Source organism: Rhinopithecus bieti, unplaced genomic scaffold (genome assembly GCF_001698545.2).
Source record: "Rhinopithecus bieti isolate Rb0 unplaced genomic scaffold, ASM169854v2 scaffold_50877, whole genome shotgun sequence".
Lineage (NCBI taxonomy): Eukaryota > Metazoa > Chordata > Mammalia > Primates > Cercopithecidae > Rhinopithecus > Rhinopithecus bieti.
The window spans coordinates 1859024-1875879 of record NW_016821745.1 but is presented as its reverse complement, the minus strand read 5'-3'; the positions used below and the strand labels follow the sequence as shown (position 1 = coordinate 1875879).

Here is a 16856-nt window from a genome sequence, read left to right as displayed (position 1 = left end):
GAGACGGGGTTTCACCATGTTAGCCAGGATGGTCTCGATCTCCTGACCTCGTGATCCGCCCACCTCGGCCTCCCAAAGTGCTGGGATTACAGGCGTGAGGCACCGCGCCAGGCCCAGTCTCTTCTTTTTGAAAAGTTCCTTGAGCAGTAGTTTTGAACCCTTGGCAGATTTTAAAAATGATAATACTTGGGCCTGCCTGAGACCAGCAGAATTATACTTGGGGGTGCCTGGGTCCTCATTCACAGTTGTGTTTTGTTTCTTTTGAAAAGCCTGCAGATGATGGAAGTGTGCAGCCATGGCTGAATTTCTATTGCAGAATCTGCCTGGGAGGGTTTCAGGATAGCAAATGTAATCTCTGCCAGCTGAGTCAGGTACATGATGCTGTGGCTTGTTGTGACTGTAAGATGGACTTAGTGCTGTGCACAACAGGTCCTGCTGAAACCAGCCTGTAATACACTAGGAGAAATGGGGGCTCTGGGACTCTCAGGACTGGATCCACATTCTTAACTGTCATTTGCAGCAAGTTTCTCAGCCTCCACGGGTGCCTGATCTACACAGAGTGATAACACAGAGTGCCCACCGAGCACAAGTGTGTGGCCCCTGGAGAGGTGCAGGCTTCATCAGCTCCCTCCTCTTCCTCTGCCTACACTTACACTTGCTGGATATTGTTGTCTCATTTAGCTATTAAAACATTCTCTAATAGTGGATAGAAAACTATAGAAAATCTTGGCCGGGCGCAGTGGCTCATGCCTGTAATCCCAGCACTTTGGGAGGCCGAGACAGGCGGATCATGAGGTCAGGAGATTGAGACCATCCTGGCTGACACGGTGAAACCCTGTCTCTACTAAAAATACAAAAATTAGCCGGGCGCAGTGGCGGACGCCTGTAGTCCCAGCTACACGGGAGGCTGAGCCAGGAGAATGGCATGAACCTGGGAGGCGGAGCTTGCGGTGAGCTGAGATTGCGCCACTGCACTCCAGCCTGGGCGACAGAGCGAGACTCCGTCTCAAAAAAAAAAAAAAAAAAAAAAAAAGTACAGAAAATCCTGTAGCTCATGGTATATTTTAATGGAGTCTAAGTTATTTATTCACTTTTATATCTTAGTGACTATGGAAGAAGCTTAAGCTTGAGACTCTGAATGTATTTTCTTTGTTGTCACCAGGCCATCATGCACGGACGAGGTCGAGGAGTGGCCGGTCCCATGGGCCGGGGGCGCCTGATGCCAAACAAGCAGAACCTGCGGGTGGTGGAGTGCAAGCCCCAGCCCTGCGTGGTGTCTGTGGAGGGGCTGTCCTCGTCCACCACGGATGCCCAGCTGAAGAGCCTGCTGATGTCAGTGGGACCCATTCAGGTAGCTGCCTAGGGGTGGCATCTGTGCCACGGGTGGTTGTGTCCCAAGACAGTCATTTCGTGATTTCAAACACAGTGCCCATTGTGTTGGCTACTTCATATTAAAATAATACTTGGGAAATAAGACAAATACCTGTTTTGCATACTTAATATCAGAACATTTGCCTCAAATGTCTATTTTGAAATTTTCAGATTCTTAGTTATAAATTTTAAGAAATACTCCAACTGAACAGATTATCCTTTGAGATCCTCATATTGTCATAGAAAGTTCACACTTGCACACATACATACAAAATTTTTTGTTCTATCAAATGACTTGTTTTATTTGTAATGACATTACATTTTAAAGTATTTAGCCTTCTTTTCCTTGCTTTCCAGAAATAGCTTCACGTGCTAAATAGCTGTGACTTGGTTTAGATTTTACAAATATGACAGTATCTTGGACTGTATCTTCATCTCTTAAAGTTGGCTAATTCTAATGCTGAAACATGCCTGCTGAGCTGGCTGCAAATGAGATGCATGAAAGGGAACACAGTTCGAGGTCCGTTGGAAACAGGGTTTTCCACGGAAACTCCTGGTGTCTGTAGGCCCAGAGCCCTGTAGCTGACCCAGCGAAGAAGCCACCTGCTTGTTGAGTCTGATTTCTGGCCTTCCCTGTCAGTTGTCGCCTGCGGTGCCCATTGTTGCCATTGCCATGCACCCTGTGTCCTGTGGCGGGATCTGGTGTGTCTGAGGGCAGAGCACTTTGGAAATAAGACATTTTTGGATGCACAGAGTACATGTCAGAGTTCTGAGGAGTCCAAAGTGCTTAGTCCAAAGTGCTTTCTTTCAAGAATCTCTTCCAGCTTCTAGCTTCTTGGGTGAATTTGGAAACGTGTTCACACTAGGGTTGATACGAGTAATTAATGTACATGTTTTAGATCTCCATCTGCTGTTGACAGTTCCTAAAAATGAGGAGATGAAAGCCCTTCCAGAAACATACATATTACTTGGGTTTAATTACTACCATCTTCATTATTGGATTCCTGGGGAGATAGGTTTCATTTTTATTGGTGTGTAGTAATGGAGAGTTAACCCAAAGCCTTTGCTTCTGTTTGTGATAGAGCGGGCTCACTAGTGGTGCAGTTAGGATAACTTTATCAGCTATTAGAGGCGTACAGTTTATGTTCAAGGATATTTCAAAACGATCATAATCTGGATTAATTTGCAGGAGCACAATAGACACTAGAGCATTTTAGATGCATTAAAATGTGGTTATCCTAATCTGAGATTCTCAAAATAAATGGCGATGGAGAATTCTGGTCCAATAACTGTGTAGCAGTGAGTCCAGATGAAAAAACCCCGAGCCTAGTCTGTTGTGAGCCACAGACCAGTGCGCTTGGCAAGGCCTCACGTGTGTGGCCCAGTGTCCTGCTGGTCCTCCTGTCTTTGGGGCGTTCTGCACTTCCCTGTGAGTGGAAGGGTTGCACTGTTGTTTTCATATGTCACCTGCTACTTTTGTGGACTTTGCTTCATCGTGTGTAGTCGTGATCATTTTCTTGAATATTTTTGAGTCTGATCGAGTTGTCAAGATCCATACCTGAACAGCAAGTACCGTTTGCTTCTCAGAGCATTGAGTGAGGCTCAGAGCCTACGTTGTGAGAATATGCTTGGAACCATTGCCAAACCAGCTAACTTCTGTCTTGTCTTTTAAATTGAATTTTGCATTTTGTACTGTGGATTTGTATAGATCTCTTAAATGGCCTTTTTTTCCTTCCATTTGCTTCCATTTCTTTTGAGTGCTGGGACTACAGGCATGAGCCACAAATATTTTTTATCCTAAATGTTTTGGAATAGTGTCGAGTCTCTGTCTCTTTGGGATATGTCACCACCTAGTGTTCACTGGTGTAATGCCAGGTGGTGTCTACACCAGGAGGACCTGTGTTCATTCCTTTGGGCCTTTTAGTTGTAGAAAATTCTAGTAACTGCACGTTATTTTTTGTTTTTGGAGATGGAGTCTTGCTCTGTTGCCCAGGCTGGAATGCAGTGGCGTGATCTCAGCTCACTGCAACCTCTGCCTCCTGGGTTCAAGCGATTCTCCTGCCTCAGCCTCCTGAGTAGCTGGGATTACAGACACGTGCCACCACGCCCGGCTAAGTTTTTTGTATTTTTAGTAGACATGGGGTTTCACTGTGTTAACCAGGATGGTCTCGATCTCCTGACTTCGTGATCCACCCGCCTTGGCCTCTGAAAGTGCTGGGATTACAGGCGTGAGCCACCGCGCCCAGCTGTAACTGCATGTTAACTATACTTTTAAACCCATGGAATCTGAGAACTTTTCTCAGTGTAGCAGTGATGTGGTACCCAGTTTTGTTATCAGATTAGTGTTTTACTTCCTTAAACTACATTAATAAGCCTCTCCAGAAAGTCCATTTCAAAGACATTTATCTATAGACTCAAAGAGTGAGGAAGAATGAAAAGATTTTATAGAAATATCATAACCAGAAGATGGTCTTCCAAAAAGTTTCGAACTGTAACCACGTTTCAGAAATTGTAACTTGATAAGAACTTGATTCCTCGAAGACTAGATATTTTTTTTTCTGTCTACTCATAAACCACATATGAACTCTTTCGTTCTTCCTGGGTTCATCTGGAAGGAAGTGAAAGAGGCAAGAAACCGTCATCTGTGTTAAAGCAGCGGGAAGAAGGGGAGTGGGTGCGCGGCCTCCCAGGCTGGGCTGCGGTGACCACCTTCTCCCGAGTCAGCTGTGCTCCCAAGGCCAGGGGGGCTGTCATCCCCCAGAGGCTGCTGGGGAGAGCCCTCGGAGATGCAGCGCAGGAGCCTCCGCATGACACTGCCGATTTGGGGGTAGGCATAGAAACGTAGAAGGTACTGCTCAGAGGAGAATCTGCCCTTTGCAGACAGAGCGGATCTCAGCCCAACATGGAGGCCCTGTGAACCTGGCGGAAGGTGGGATCATCTTGGCGTCTGACTGATTATGCTTCTGCTTCGAAGGTAAAGTGGATCGCCAGGAAGACAGCCTCTTTACATCTGGTTCTGACTGCAGGAAGGCCTGGTTGTTGAGGTAGAAAATGTTGGAATCTTGAGTGAGCAGTTGAGTCGTTTTGAAGTTTGGACCATTGAAAAGGAAAACACGAAGAAGTGTCAGACACGGGTTCCAGAAAAGCCCACGCCACAGGCTTAAAGAACAGATGCGTGTGGGCACGTGATGGGAAGCCACAGTGGAAAAGCTGGGTAACTGGAGGCTCTCCCACAGCGTTCTGAGAACATGGTGGTCAATCATTCCGAGAGGAGGAGAACACAGAGCTTGTCTGCGCTTTAGAGGATAAGCATGTGTAAGCTTTAGAGGATAAGACGGGGAAGATGGGACAACCAGGGATGAAAAAGGAAGAGGAGAGGTCAGGAGATGTTTTAAAATTATACCAGAGCAAAAGGAGCAACGCGCCAGGGCACCCGTAGTGATCACATGGATGTGCAAGAGAACCCAAACGTTGACATTCAGGGGAAGTGCCGGAATTGGTGTCCAGGAAGACCCAGCATGTTATATGATAATAGATGAGAACATGAAATGGGACAGAAAACTCGGTGTGGCCTGGAGCTGCCCAGAGCACTGATGTGAATCTTTCTTTACCACTCAGCCCACCACTGGAATCGCGTGCAGGCTTCAGGCGCCCTATTTCCAACAGGAGGTTGGTCACACAGTGACCTGTGTATAGAGGAGAGCCCCATGGACCAGTCCTGCACACTGTTCCATACAGAAATGCTTAGCAGGCCCACTGAGGGCTCTGCAGGGGCTCTCTGCCCTTCCTGCCAGGGAGTGCCTCCCCCACTGCCTCTAGTGTCTGTTCTAGGGTGGGGCTCAAGAATTTACATCTCTCATGATTTATAAATTGGGCTTATTTTAAGCAGCTTGACTTGTGTTTAAAAGCAGCTGATGTATATTTTCCTTTAAATGATTCCTTAAGGTGCTAGAATTGTTGGCCAGAGGGAGAAAAAGAGCTTGGTTTTTAGGATTACAGAATCAGTTGTACTCCTGTAACATTTGAGTTATCTTTATACATGCATGCACACACACAACCACAGCTGTGCACAGACATGTACACAACCACAGCTATATGCAGACTCTTCCTCAAAAGAGGAGGAACTTTTCATGGGGAAAAGAGGCTAGGGTTCTGAACATCATGGGGAAAAGAGGCTAGGGTTCTGAACATCATGGAAGCTTTTTGCTGCCAGGTGGCGTGGCCGTTGATTTGATCATATGGTTCTGGGTGGAATTGCTGGGTACAGTTGCAGGAAGCTACCAGCTGAAGTGTATCCTTTTAACTTGCATTTGCTACTTATTTATAGTAGCCCAGTAAGCTTTCCTCGGAAGTTGTCTGAAGATGTCTCTGAAAAATGAAAAGCCAATCAGGTTGAGAGCTGGTGTGCCAGCCTTTCCCCTCTCCCTGCCAGTATGTTATGTGGGTGCTGGGGGTGAAGAAGAAGGTCCTTACATAGGTCAGTATGTAGACTTGAGGCAAATGCTAGCGTTTGGTTTGTTCTGGGTGAAGAAAAGTTTTAACTCTGTGGCAGTGTGTTGCCGAGTTGTGTAGACGTGTTTATTTTCACAATGGAAGCTGGCGACCATGTCTTTAAGCTTTCACTGGAAAGTGTCTTTTCCTCTGCTCCTAATAAATTGTAAATACTTGTCATTTTGGTAGGTGAAAAATGGTTGAACATTGACAATTCTATAGTTTGATTTTGTATCTAGAAAACAGGGTTTATTTCTGAAAGGAGGTACAAAAATGTAAATAGGGTAGACAGGAAGCCAGTATTAGGACAGCACGCTTGTTAATTGTGTCGAGTGTCTGAAAACCAAGTCATTCCTCTGATTGAAGAATCTCACTGGAAGTTAATGCTTTCTTGGCGGATAGCTCCTCAATCAAATCGAGGTTTTTAAACTACATAGATTACAAGTGAAACCTGATACTAAATAGTGTACGATTGGCAGCCTGATGCCCTAATTTCACATTGTGAAATTGCCCAAAGGAAGTCACCACATATATCTAGAAGTGTTATTTCCCAAAAAGAACAGCATATTTTCTTTTTTCTTTATTTTTATTGTTTTTTGAAGACAGAGTCTCACTCTGTCACCCAGGCTGGAGGGCAGTGGTGTGATCCTGTGATCATGATTGACTGCAACCTCTACCTCCTGGGCTCAAGGGATCCTTCCGCCTCAGCCTCCTGAGTACCTAGGACTAGAGGTGCCCACCACTGCGCCTGGCTAATTTTTAAATTCTTTTTTATAGAGATGGGATCTCGCTTGAGTATAGTATTTCCAAAATCCAGATTCTATCTGTGAATTGCGGAATGTTGATCATTGTTTTGTGATATATGAAATTAGTTTTCCTTATCCATTCCTAATGAGGGAATTTTTATATTTTTAGACAAGATAAGTTTAGAGAAGATCCATTATTGTAGTTCTCACAGTAAGCTCTGCCACAGTATTGGCAGCTGTTGTGTGAAACTGTTTCAGTCACTTTTGGGCATTGCTTAAACCCCCCAGGATCCTGGAGCACTGAGCATGCTAGCGCTGTTGCCGGAAGAACGGAGAGAACCCCAAAGGCACGGCTGCAGCAGCTCTAACCTAGGTTAGGGTTGGGGTTAGGGGTCAGGTTTGGGTTACGTTAGGGTTAGGGTTAGGCTGGGATGGACAAGTGACACTCACACAACACAGCCCCTTACCTGGGAACAGAACAGATGCATTTTCTCTCTGGAAGTTGCTCTGTTGTTTCAGTGACTGAGTATCATTCACAGGCTAATACACAAAAGGGGTGCATGCTGAAATACAAGTCTGGCAGATTGGCAGAGAAAACAGGTCTCTGTCAAGAAATACAGGCGGAATTTCAAAGTCCAGAAAGCCATATTGCAAGCCATATTGCTGAGAATGTATCCAGGAGACTACGTTGTAGGGCTTTACTTTTCCTGTTAATGACAAGTGAAACTATCAAGAAATTTCTTTTGTATTCATTTTTTATTTCAGAAAGAAGGGAGAAAGTCTGATATTTTACTGAACTTGTTTCAGAAAAAAGACCAATTCCGTTGCTGCCTCGTGGGCTCCCTCATTGCTGGCCTGTCTCAGTGATGTCCCCAGACCAGTGCTGCTGTTTCTAGGGTAGCCTGCGTGCAGGCCTTCTTGATGTACTTGAATTTGGAGACTTGGACCTTTGTATTTCTGTGTAAACACTGTTACAGAAGCCCTGGAAGACACCTTTTTCGGAGCGTTGGAGTATTCCTTTAGAGCTCTTCTGGTCTTGTTTACTGATGGACATTCTACAGTTATTAAAATGGAGAGCAGTTATTTCATATACAGTGTAACTTTTTAAACACTTTCCAAGTCATTGATGTTTGTAGCTGTTTGCTTCCATTGTAGCTGTTTGACATGCTTTCGAATGAAATGGCCACGTATGCCTCAGTATTTTCAAGGGATCCTGTGCTGGTAGTTATTTTCTCTAGCTATTCTATTACACTGTACAGAAACTCAGACACAGCAAATGATTTCTGGCCACCAAAAGTGCCTGTTGAGTGCAGTCCTTCAGGACAGTGTTTGCTGATGCCCATGCCAGGAGCTGCCCAGCGACCCCTGCTCTTAGAAGAGTCGGGCATTGGGTGCGGTGGCTCACGCCTGTAATCCCAACACTTTGGGAGGCCAAGGCAGATGCGGATCATGAGGTCAGAAGTTTGAGATCAGCCTGGCCAACATAGTGAAACCCGGTCTCTACTAAAAATACAAAAAATTAGCTGGGCGTAGTGGCAGGTGCCTATAATCCCAGCTGCTTGGGAGGCTGAGGCAGCAGAATCACTTGAACCCAGGAGGCGGAGGTTGCAGTAAGCCGAGATCGTGCCACTGCACACCAGCCTGGGCGGCAGTGCGAGACGAAGAGTCAGGGGCGCCTGTGCGAGCTGCAGACAGCAGGCACTAAGTTGACTGTGTCCTGAAGTAATTGAGAAGAACCAGACTCTGGAGCTCTGAGTTGCTTGAGAGTTCACAGAATGCCACCCAACAGATCCGCAGATCGCTGTGCTCTCCTCCTGCCTGCCCCTCCCAGCCCTAGATCCTGAATCAGGTTTAAGAAGGCAGAAAGCAGCTCCCCTCTTCCTCAGGCAGCAGATTTGAGGACTAGATGTAAGTTACGCTTTTCAGACACTTCCTTTGTAAATCTTCACTGGATTCATCATTTCTTTCAGCCAATCTTCATAAATTCATTTCTTTTTCACTGGCATTGTTTTAGGCCAGTGGGTGGCGACTTCATTTCAGATACCACCCTCTTAGACTGGTGTTCACAAACTCTAAAGTACACAGTGTGACCACGTTATGCTGATGGCTGCCCCAGGCACCGCTGCCCTCACTGTCACTCAGCCGGATGGATGCACGAGATGGTAGACTAGGCCATCACCTGCTGTGGACTGTGGGGCCCCATACTAAACAGCTTCCTCTGGTGTGATGAGTCCTGTTCCTAAAAGATTTGTGGGGCCTCTATTAAAAATCACCTGATAAGAAGGAGTGAGAAGAGGAGATGTCTCCATCCAAGGGTACCTGCTACCAGGTCTCACAGAGCAGGCTGGGGCAGCTGATGTGGCCAGATGATGGGAGGTCCTAACTCTAGACTTGGAAGACGTAACTGTTGCTTTTGGTAATGATTTAGTAAAGCACTGTTTTGGAATAGATTATCTGGATAAGTAAGAACAATTGCCAGGGAGAAAGGAAAATCAATTAGTTTGTTCCAAGTGTCCGCCTGGACTCATTTTGTGTTAAAGCTAATAATGTTTAAATATATATATTCATATTTTTTATTGTCATTTACAACTGACATTAAAGTGTTTGTTTTCTTCCTCTAGAGTTTACAGATGCTTCCTCAGCAACGGAAAGCCATAGCTAAGTTCAAGGAGCCAGCCCACGCATTAGCATTTCAGCAGAAATTCCACAGGTGACCAGTGTGTTCTGTGCTTGTGGTGATGAGGGGGCGGGAGCAAGGACCTCCTTCCTGTGCCCTCCCATCCATCACAGTAGCAAGCGTGTGTCCCCACCTGTCCCTGTAGAAGGCCACCAGGGAACAAAGTGCAGACAGTTATCCTGTCATGAGGCGTGCGTCCTTTTGTCTGGTGGAGAATTGCCCCTTGTGTTTAATAGATCTTCCCAGGCACTCTGCCTTTTCATATGATGGATTTTTATTAAACAGGACCCACCAGGCTCCTTTAGTTTCCTGCCACCTTGGTAGGTTGAGTGCTGATGCGCAGAGTTAATGTCGATCGTTTCTTTACATTTTCACAGGCATATGATAGATTTGTCCCACATAAATGTGGCCCTGATCGTGGAGTGATTCCTAACAAGAGAGCCTGACCTTAGGCTGTACACACACTGTGGAATTTCTTCAAGGGAGCTGCCGGCCAGCGCAGAACCCCCAGGAGCACAGGTCTCTCCGAGCCGCAGTCCTGTGTAACTGTTGTCCAGAGCGCCAGCCAGCCACGGGCCTGATTCCAGAGGAGCTGAACTGACAGAACACAGCAGGCTGGAGTTGGTGTTAGATTGCTTCACATTCTGTTGTCACCACCAAGAACTCCAAGTTTTTCATTTTGTTTTGTTTTCAAAGTGCTTACAATGCATGTAGACATTGTTCTTTGTGATCTGACTCTATGATCGATCACAGTGACTTAGATTCAGGAAAGAACATTAATGTCACAAGTTCTAAGTAGTTTTCACAGCAAAGAATATTTGATAATGGTTGCACTTATCTTCAGTGCAGGTTAGAAGAGTCTTCTCAACCGAGCTTAACTCGAGTTGTCTTCTCAGCCCTCAGAAGGCTCTTGTAAAAACATAGATTAAAATTTGGGTGATTATTGATTGACCTTTGCATACCCTGGAAAGCCAGGGTGTGAGTGGGGTGGTTGGGAATGGTGCCAATTGAACAGCAGATTCTGCTTCTTGTCACTGTTTCAAAAGCGTCAACTCTGCGTTCCTAGTTTCGATGAACTCCCCTTTCATTTTTAACACACTTCCCAGATAAGGCAGCATGTTGGACAGGCACACAGCATGGCCCTCGGCTAGAGCAAGGGTCTCTGATGGCCTCACCTGGCAGCCCTCTGGGCTAGTTCCTACCACATGAGGTCGTGGAACAGCCTGAAGGTGGAACAGACCTGTCTGGTTTTTTCCTTTTTAAATGCAGCAAGGTGGCCTGTTTGTCACTGGCTCTGTGATACATGACATTCCTTGGGAATTTGGTGGCCTTGCTTCAGTCACCTCTGTTTTTCTGAAGGCTGTTCCAGCAGGGCTGCCCTGTCCGTCAGCAGATGTGCACTCTGGCCTGCCATTCCCTGTGGGATGTGGGGTGAGGGTGGCTTTCTTCCAGGGACAACATAACCCCAAATGAGATGAGTCTGTGTCATCGTTGAAACTGCTTTTCGTAATTGCGGGCAGGTTCCTGTAGGTGAGACATACTTTCTATAAAGCTACTGTAGTAGAATTCATTCTGGGCAAACACTGAAAAAAGTGCCTTACTGTATTTCTGCTTACGAAAGAGTTTCACTATTTTGGATATATTCTAAAGTGGACCTGAGCTATTTGAGCAAATAATGCTAGGGCATACTCAGACATCTTAGCTACCTTTTCTACCTACGATTTCGTGTCACATTTGTTAATAGAATTAAGGGAAATAGAAGCCCATTCTTTCTTACTGCCGCTGGAGGGAGCATGGCGCTAGGGCTGTCAGCCTCCTAGAAGGAAGGGACTAAGGAGACGGTCACAGACTTGCGTCATCTCGTTTCCACAGTTGACGTTTTATATTACTTTCTGAGATTAAGTTACCACAACAAGCTGAAGAGCTGAAGCAGGTCTTCCAGAACCTGCGATCCTTTCTGTAGCGGGGATTCTAAAGCGGCGTTTGCTGTGTGCTTGAGAGTAACACCGCACGCTGCAGGGGCTGTTGCGGCAGTCAGTCCCAGGAAGCCACAGCGCTTGTAGGATCTGCTAGGACCCTGCAGCTGTGCTGCTGCCACCTCTGCTCCAGTGTCCCAGCCAACCCTCAGAAGATGGGATTGTCAGTCAGCCCTGCCTCACCATGCCTGCAGGAGGCTGTCCAGGCAGCAGGTCTGTGTGCCCGTCAGCGGGTTCCCACGGCTGTCACTGCCCACTCATTTCCACAGTTAGATACGGATGTGTTGATATATTTGGTCTAGTTTATTTGGCTCAGTGCACAGCTGCGTTAGAGTGGTGACTTTGGTAGCCCTTGAGCTCTAATTAAGAGAGATCCAAACCACTCAGTACCCACTGGGCAGTGGGAAGGCCTACCGACTCACTTTATCATTGAGTGCTTTCTGATGAAATGAAATGAGTTTCGTGACTTTTTTTTTTTTTTAAACACTTTTTGAAATAGTCTGAGTGTGCTGTGTTTAAAACCAAAAATCTGCATGCTGTCTCTGAAAAGTAGGCATTGAAACAGACTTTTTTGTAGTCAGTGTTAATAAAACAGATCCTGTTTGGACCCTGGTTGTGAAGATAGACTTCATGGCCACTGGAAGGTCTGTTTTGGTGTCACCTGAGTGTGACACAGGCACTGGGGTGTGCATGTTTCTCTAACTGTCCACACATGCACATAGGCAGACTTTCTCATAGAATATTCTCGAAAGGTGATTGGCAAAGTCATGTGGGCCTGCCTTAAAGCACTGATTAAAACAGCCCAACACAGTCCGACCTCTCAATACCCACGACCGTCGAAAATGGATTCTTAGTACCAGACAATCCCAGTAATGAAGGTTGAGTTTCCTCGAAGGAAACTACAGAAAAGGGAAGAAGCAGAATTAGAAAGGAGTGGTACTTACATGTTGGGTGTGCTGCTCACGTGAAGTCAGCCCACACCAGCCAAACCCTCGTGGAAGATCTGCTGCAACCATTATCTTTGTTCTTGATTCATCATGCATTTAAAATGAGATGCAAGAGCATTTAGCATACAGTGTAAATATGGACATTTTAAAATTAAAATAGTACTGGATTGGAAGTGCTTTCAACTCAGCCACATCTTGGCTATTAGCTTCTTCATGTTGTCTTAGCAAAGTTTAATGGATACAGTTCCACAGTTGTTGATGTGTTTGTGTGTATATTCGATTTTTATAAAGATGGTAGTAAGTCAATACATTTATCCTGATCTGTGTATTATTTGTTCACAAATTCAAGAAGCTTAAAGGCCATAAATATCAGTGTATCTCGTAAGGTAAACCAGTAGCTGATTATGTGGAGCCAAGTTACTTCTTTTCTTTTTGCGTTATCTCGTTTTGATTTTGTGCTGTCATAGAAGTTCATTTAGCTGCTTACTTTAAGATAACCTTGCATTACCACTGGTCTGGCCACGTTTGTTAAATCCTTATACTGATATTCTTCTAAAGAGTAAATCTCATTTTTCCAGACAAATTTTGAGGGGTTTCTCTGCTTTCTGGACAGGCAGCAGCCTCCGTAGGCACCCACACCCCGCCTTGCTGGAGGAGATGGGATGGGCGGGAGGTGGCTTCACCGTGACTATTTTTGATATGGGTCATTCTTAGCATGATTTGTAAAGGTCTCAGACAAACAGTTGTTGAAGCTTGCTTCTGTGGCATTTCTGAATTGTGGCAGAGCTTAGATCCTGCACCCAGGGCTCTGTTTTTCAAACAGCACCTTGCTCAGTTCTGTGAACAGAAGGCCTTGTTACTGAAGGAGGTGGAAGAGGAGTTTAGGGTGAAGAGGAGGAAGGGATGGACAGACCCAGGTGAGGAGAGGCCTGGTGATGGGGAAAGCTGTCATCTCAGTGTTAATCATCAGCTTGCTTCTAACACACTGGCTCATCGGGAGGTCATCCAGGCCGGTCAAGTTGAGAGACCTTGGGCCAAGGTGCTTGGTGGCACACGGGCGTCCACTGGATGGCCTGGAGGGGTAGGGGAGGGGAGCGTCTTCACTGGGTGGTGACCAGCTGGGACAGGACAGGTAGGGCAGGTGAAGGACACCCCAGGCCCTGGAGCCTTCGTCCTGGGATGGGTTTTAAGAACTCATCACTTTTGTTTTCTTTTGGCTTTTGTTTTTTGTTTTGTTTTGTTCTGTTTGTTTTGTTTTGTATTTCTTTGTTATTTCCTTGGGAAGGTAAGCGGAATGTGCTCATAGACCATCAGACTGACGCTTGTCGAAGGCAGGCCCTAGTCACGTAATTGCACAGGACAAGGAGGTCAGCGTGTGTGACGGCAGCGTGCTGTGCCGGCACATCGTGGAGTCCTAGAAACTCTTTAGTGCCTGCGGCGGTTCCCTCCACTGCTCTCTCCCTGGAGAGGACTGCAGCTCTCAAGGAGCACTCCCGGTGCGGTGTCTGCGGCGCCCGTTGTGGGTGACTTCGGGCTTCCCGCTTTTGTGTTGCTCTTCCTGGGATTCATTTTTTTATTGCTCTTCTTCCCCACTTGTAGGCCCAGCTCTGGCTTCACATAATCGCTTTTAGACCCAGTTTGGCTTCCCTTCATTAAGCTATGACCCTCCACCCCATTTTTTTTTTTTTTTTTAATTTGGGGAGGGAGGGAACGGGGTGGGCGAGAGAAAACTTGAAAGGTATCATTGGTTCTTCAAAAAATTATAGGTGACGATTATACCAGGGAATTGACTGATAGGAGTGGGTGCAGGACAGGAAAGGATCCGAGACACCCCACTACCACCACTCGGAAAACCCCAAGTCCAGGTCGACTAGGGAAAGGCTTAGACACTTTAGTGTATTTAAAGAGCATTTCAGTTAACATTTTCAACTATTTTTAAAGTTTGTGAATGGAGGTTATTTTGGACATTCTTAAATATGAATTCTCCAAAGGCATTTAGCCTTGACTTAATATTGAATCCTAAGGATTTTATGTAAGGTTTTTTTGCAACCTATTTAATTTTTTTAAATGCCTAACTTCTGAGGTGCATAAACCCGTGGTTTGTGTACTGGAGCCAAAGTGGAACTCACTGATTCATATTGGATCCCCAGGTATACCTCCTGCTGGTAGCATATGGCTGGAAAAGGCCGTTTGCCTCACACATTGTAACCTGCCTTGGCTGGTAAATGTTTTAAATGTCTCAACTCTCTCTTTTCTGTGTCATGTTTTGGTAGGAAATCTTTAAGATTGGCGGATGGAACAGGTATTTTAGTGAGACATTTCTTGAGTACTTGCTTTTTCCTTTTACTTCTAACAAACTAAAAGATAAGGAGGTCCTCACGTTGGTATTTTGCTTGGTTTTATTTTACTGATTTTAAAAGGTATGTAGAAAAATGTAGGCCTTTGAAAAGAAACAGCATGTAGTTTATTTTAATATGTTCCATAGAGTGGATAGGCAGACAGGTACTATGGTAATGTATTCTGTATTTAATAATTTAATATACTCTAGAAAGTAGACCTCATGCATTCTTTCAGCATGATTTTCTTTTAAACTACTTTTCATTTTAAGGGCACCCGTAGCAGAAGCTGATTTTTCAAGGACTATTTAAGTTGTATGCATTCTGTAGTGTTTTCTTAGGTGTGTAACATTTTTAATAACATGCACGCACAGAACACAGTGGTGCCCTGAACCAAAGGAGCACAAAAAGCCATCACTCATTTCTATAATCGAGCTTTGCTTTCCACAGGCGTGGGATCCAGGATGGTGTCCTCTATGAGGACTTGAACTCTTGGGCTTTAATTCCACTGTTTTAATTTTCAGGTACCACAACGACAAAGCACAGAGTGTGACCTTTTTCATGTCTGAGGTGATTCTGTTTGCTGGACGTGTCTTCTTCTTGCTACTGTTCATTTAGTAATGGGATCACCTGGCCATGCCATGCTCTGGGCTCTCCCTCTCTGTCCATTTCTATTTTGCTTTCCTGGCTAAATCATCTACCATTCTTATCACTGGTAGCTCCTGTCCCATTCCGAGACTCACTCTCTCAGACTTTCCCATCTTTCTCGCTTTCCATGCTCCTCTCCTCTGCCTCCTGGCTCCACACTGGGTGAGGGCTGTATTCCTGCCACTCTGCTCCGCCTCAGCCTTGAGAACTCCACGTGGGCTGGGAGGGAAGGTGCTGACCTTTCTCACACTGTGTTTACAACTCCATCACCTCTCAACCTTTGCTTTGACAGGTCTTTACTCACGATTTATTCCTCCAGGTCTTTGATTGGAGAGAGTAACTTTTTAATTCTGTTGTTTTGCAGTTTGGCTCTGTAGGAGTGAGTGGCGATTCAGATGCCAGCGTCCCGCAGTGTGCGGTTCGTGCCCTTAACCACCCGCTTCTTTGTTTCCCGCCCCTCTGCTTTCGCAGGAGCTCTTGTGCTTGAGTTCAGTGTTAGTGGTAGCGTGGCTCACTCCACTTGGAGGTGGCGGCCGTCTGACCGCGTGTTACCGCTTTGCCGACGGGGCCTCCCAGCCCTGATGTGTGTACACTCTGCAGGCTGCACCCGGGGTGGCTCTGGTTGGGGGCGAAGCTGTGTTGACTGGGAGAGCGTTGGAAATTCAGACGTCGAGAGATGACGGGAGTGCGTTTCTCTGGGTTTGATCTCCATCCCGTTTTCTCCCAGACACTGCACTAAACTTGTGGGAATGCCGTTGCCTGTTCTACTCCTTTGTTCACTTTGCGTTAACGGCTGTGGTAACTTTTTCAGGATCTATGTGAAGAATGGTAATGACATAGTTGAAAAGAAAATGTACTGTTTTGTGTTTCATTTGTGTGATTTCATACCAAAAAATGTGTTTGAACTATATTGTGTGTAATTTGGAAGTCATGTTAATAAAACCTTGCAGTTCCACTCTGGTTCCGTAGCCTTCATTTTTATCTCGGGGCTCAGGTCGGTACCTGTGTGCCCAGGACGTTACTTCCGCACCTCTGTAAGGGGCCAGGCTCGGGGGCTGCCCTTGCGCTCCCCAGATTGGCTGCTGGGTTGCAGCCCGCGGCTTTCACGCAGCTCTCTCATTAGTGGGCCTCGAAGGTCAAGGGCAACTGCCACCTCCTTGCCTGCATTCTGGGTGTTGCATGACTCCGAACTGACCAGGCAGATGGCATCGAAGTATGCTGCTTTTGGTTGGGGGTGGAGGAGTTAGTCTTTTTAATTTTTTAAAGCATTACAGATAATTTTTACAGGTCTTCAGAAGAGACTTGTATTCCAGCATGACAATAAAAGACCGAAGATGGGAAGCTCAGTCTCCCGTGACACCGTTCTTCCACGGTGGCGTGTTCTTGCCATGTGCAGGCCTCGCTGGAGGTTGTGATCACAGTGCATATACCATCATGCATATTTTTCATTTCACGTATCCCACGCGTTTTTCATGTTGTTAGAAATTGCTCATAATTTATGATCTATTTTGAAAATGAAGTCTTTAAAAAGAAGGCAGCTCTGTTTCCAGAAACCGCTGTTAAAGGAAACAAGAAGTTCCCATCACACCCCCCGCTGTGCCCTGTGATGGGCCCTCTTCCCCTCTCACCCGGATGCTGGTGTTGGTGTCTGTGCTGGGGTTTGG

General features: G+C 45.9%; 1 protein-coding gene across 1 annotated transcript in view; it reads left to right on the top strand.

Annotated features, from left to right (window-relative positions):
- RBM33 (RNA binding motif protein 33) overlaps positions 1 to 16152 on the top strand; it is a 135950-nt gene extending 119798 nt beyond the window's left edge. Inside the window, 3 exon segments of the mRNA XM_017860563.1 lie at positions 1163 to 1351; positions 9230 to 9318; positions 9663 to 16152. Of these exon segments, the coding sequence (XP_017716052.1) occupies positions 1163 to 1351; positions 9230 to 9318; positions 9663 to 9711 (327 nt within the window). The 3' untranslated portion in view covers positions 9712 to 16152.
- The last annotated feature ends 704 nt before the right edge of the window (positions 16153 to 16856 follow it).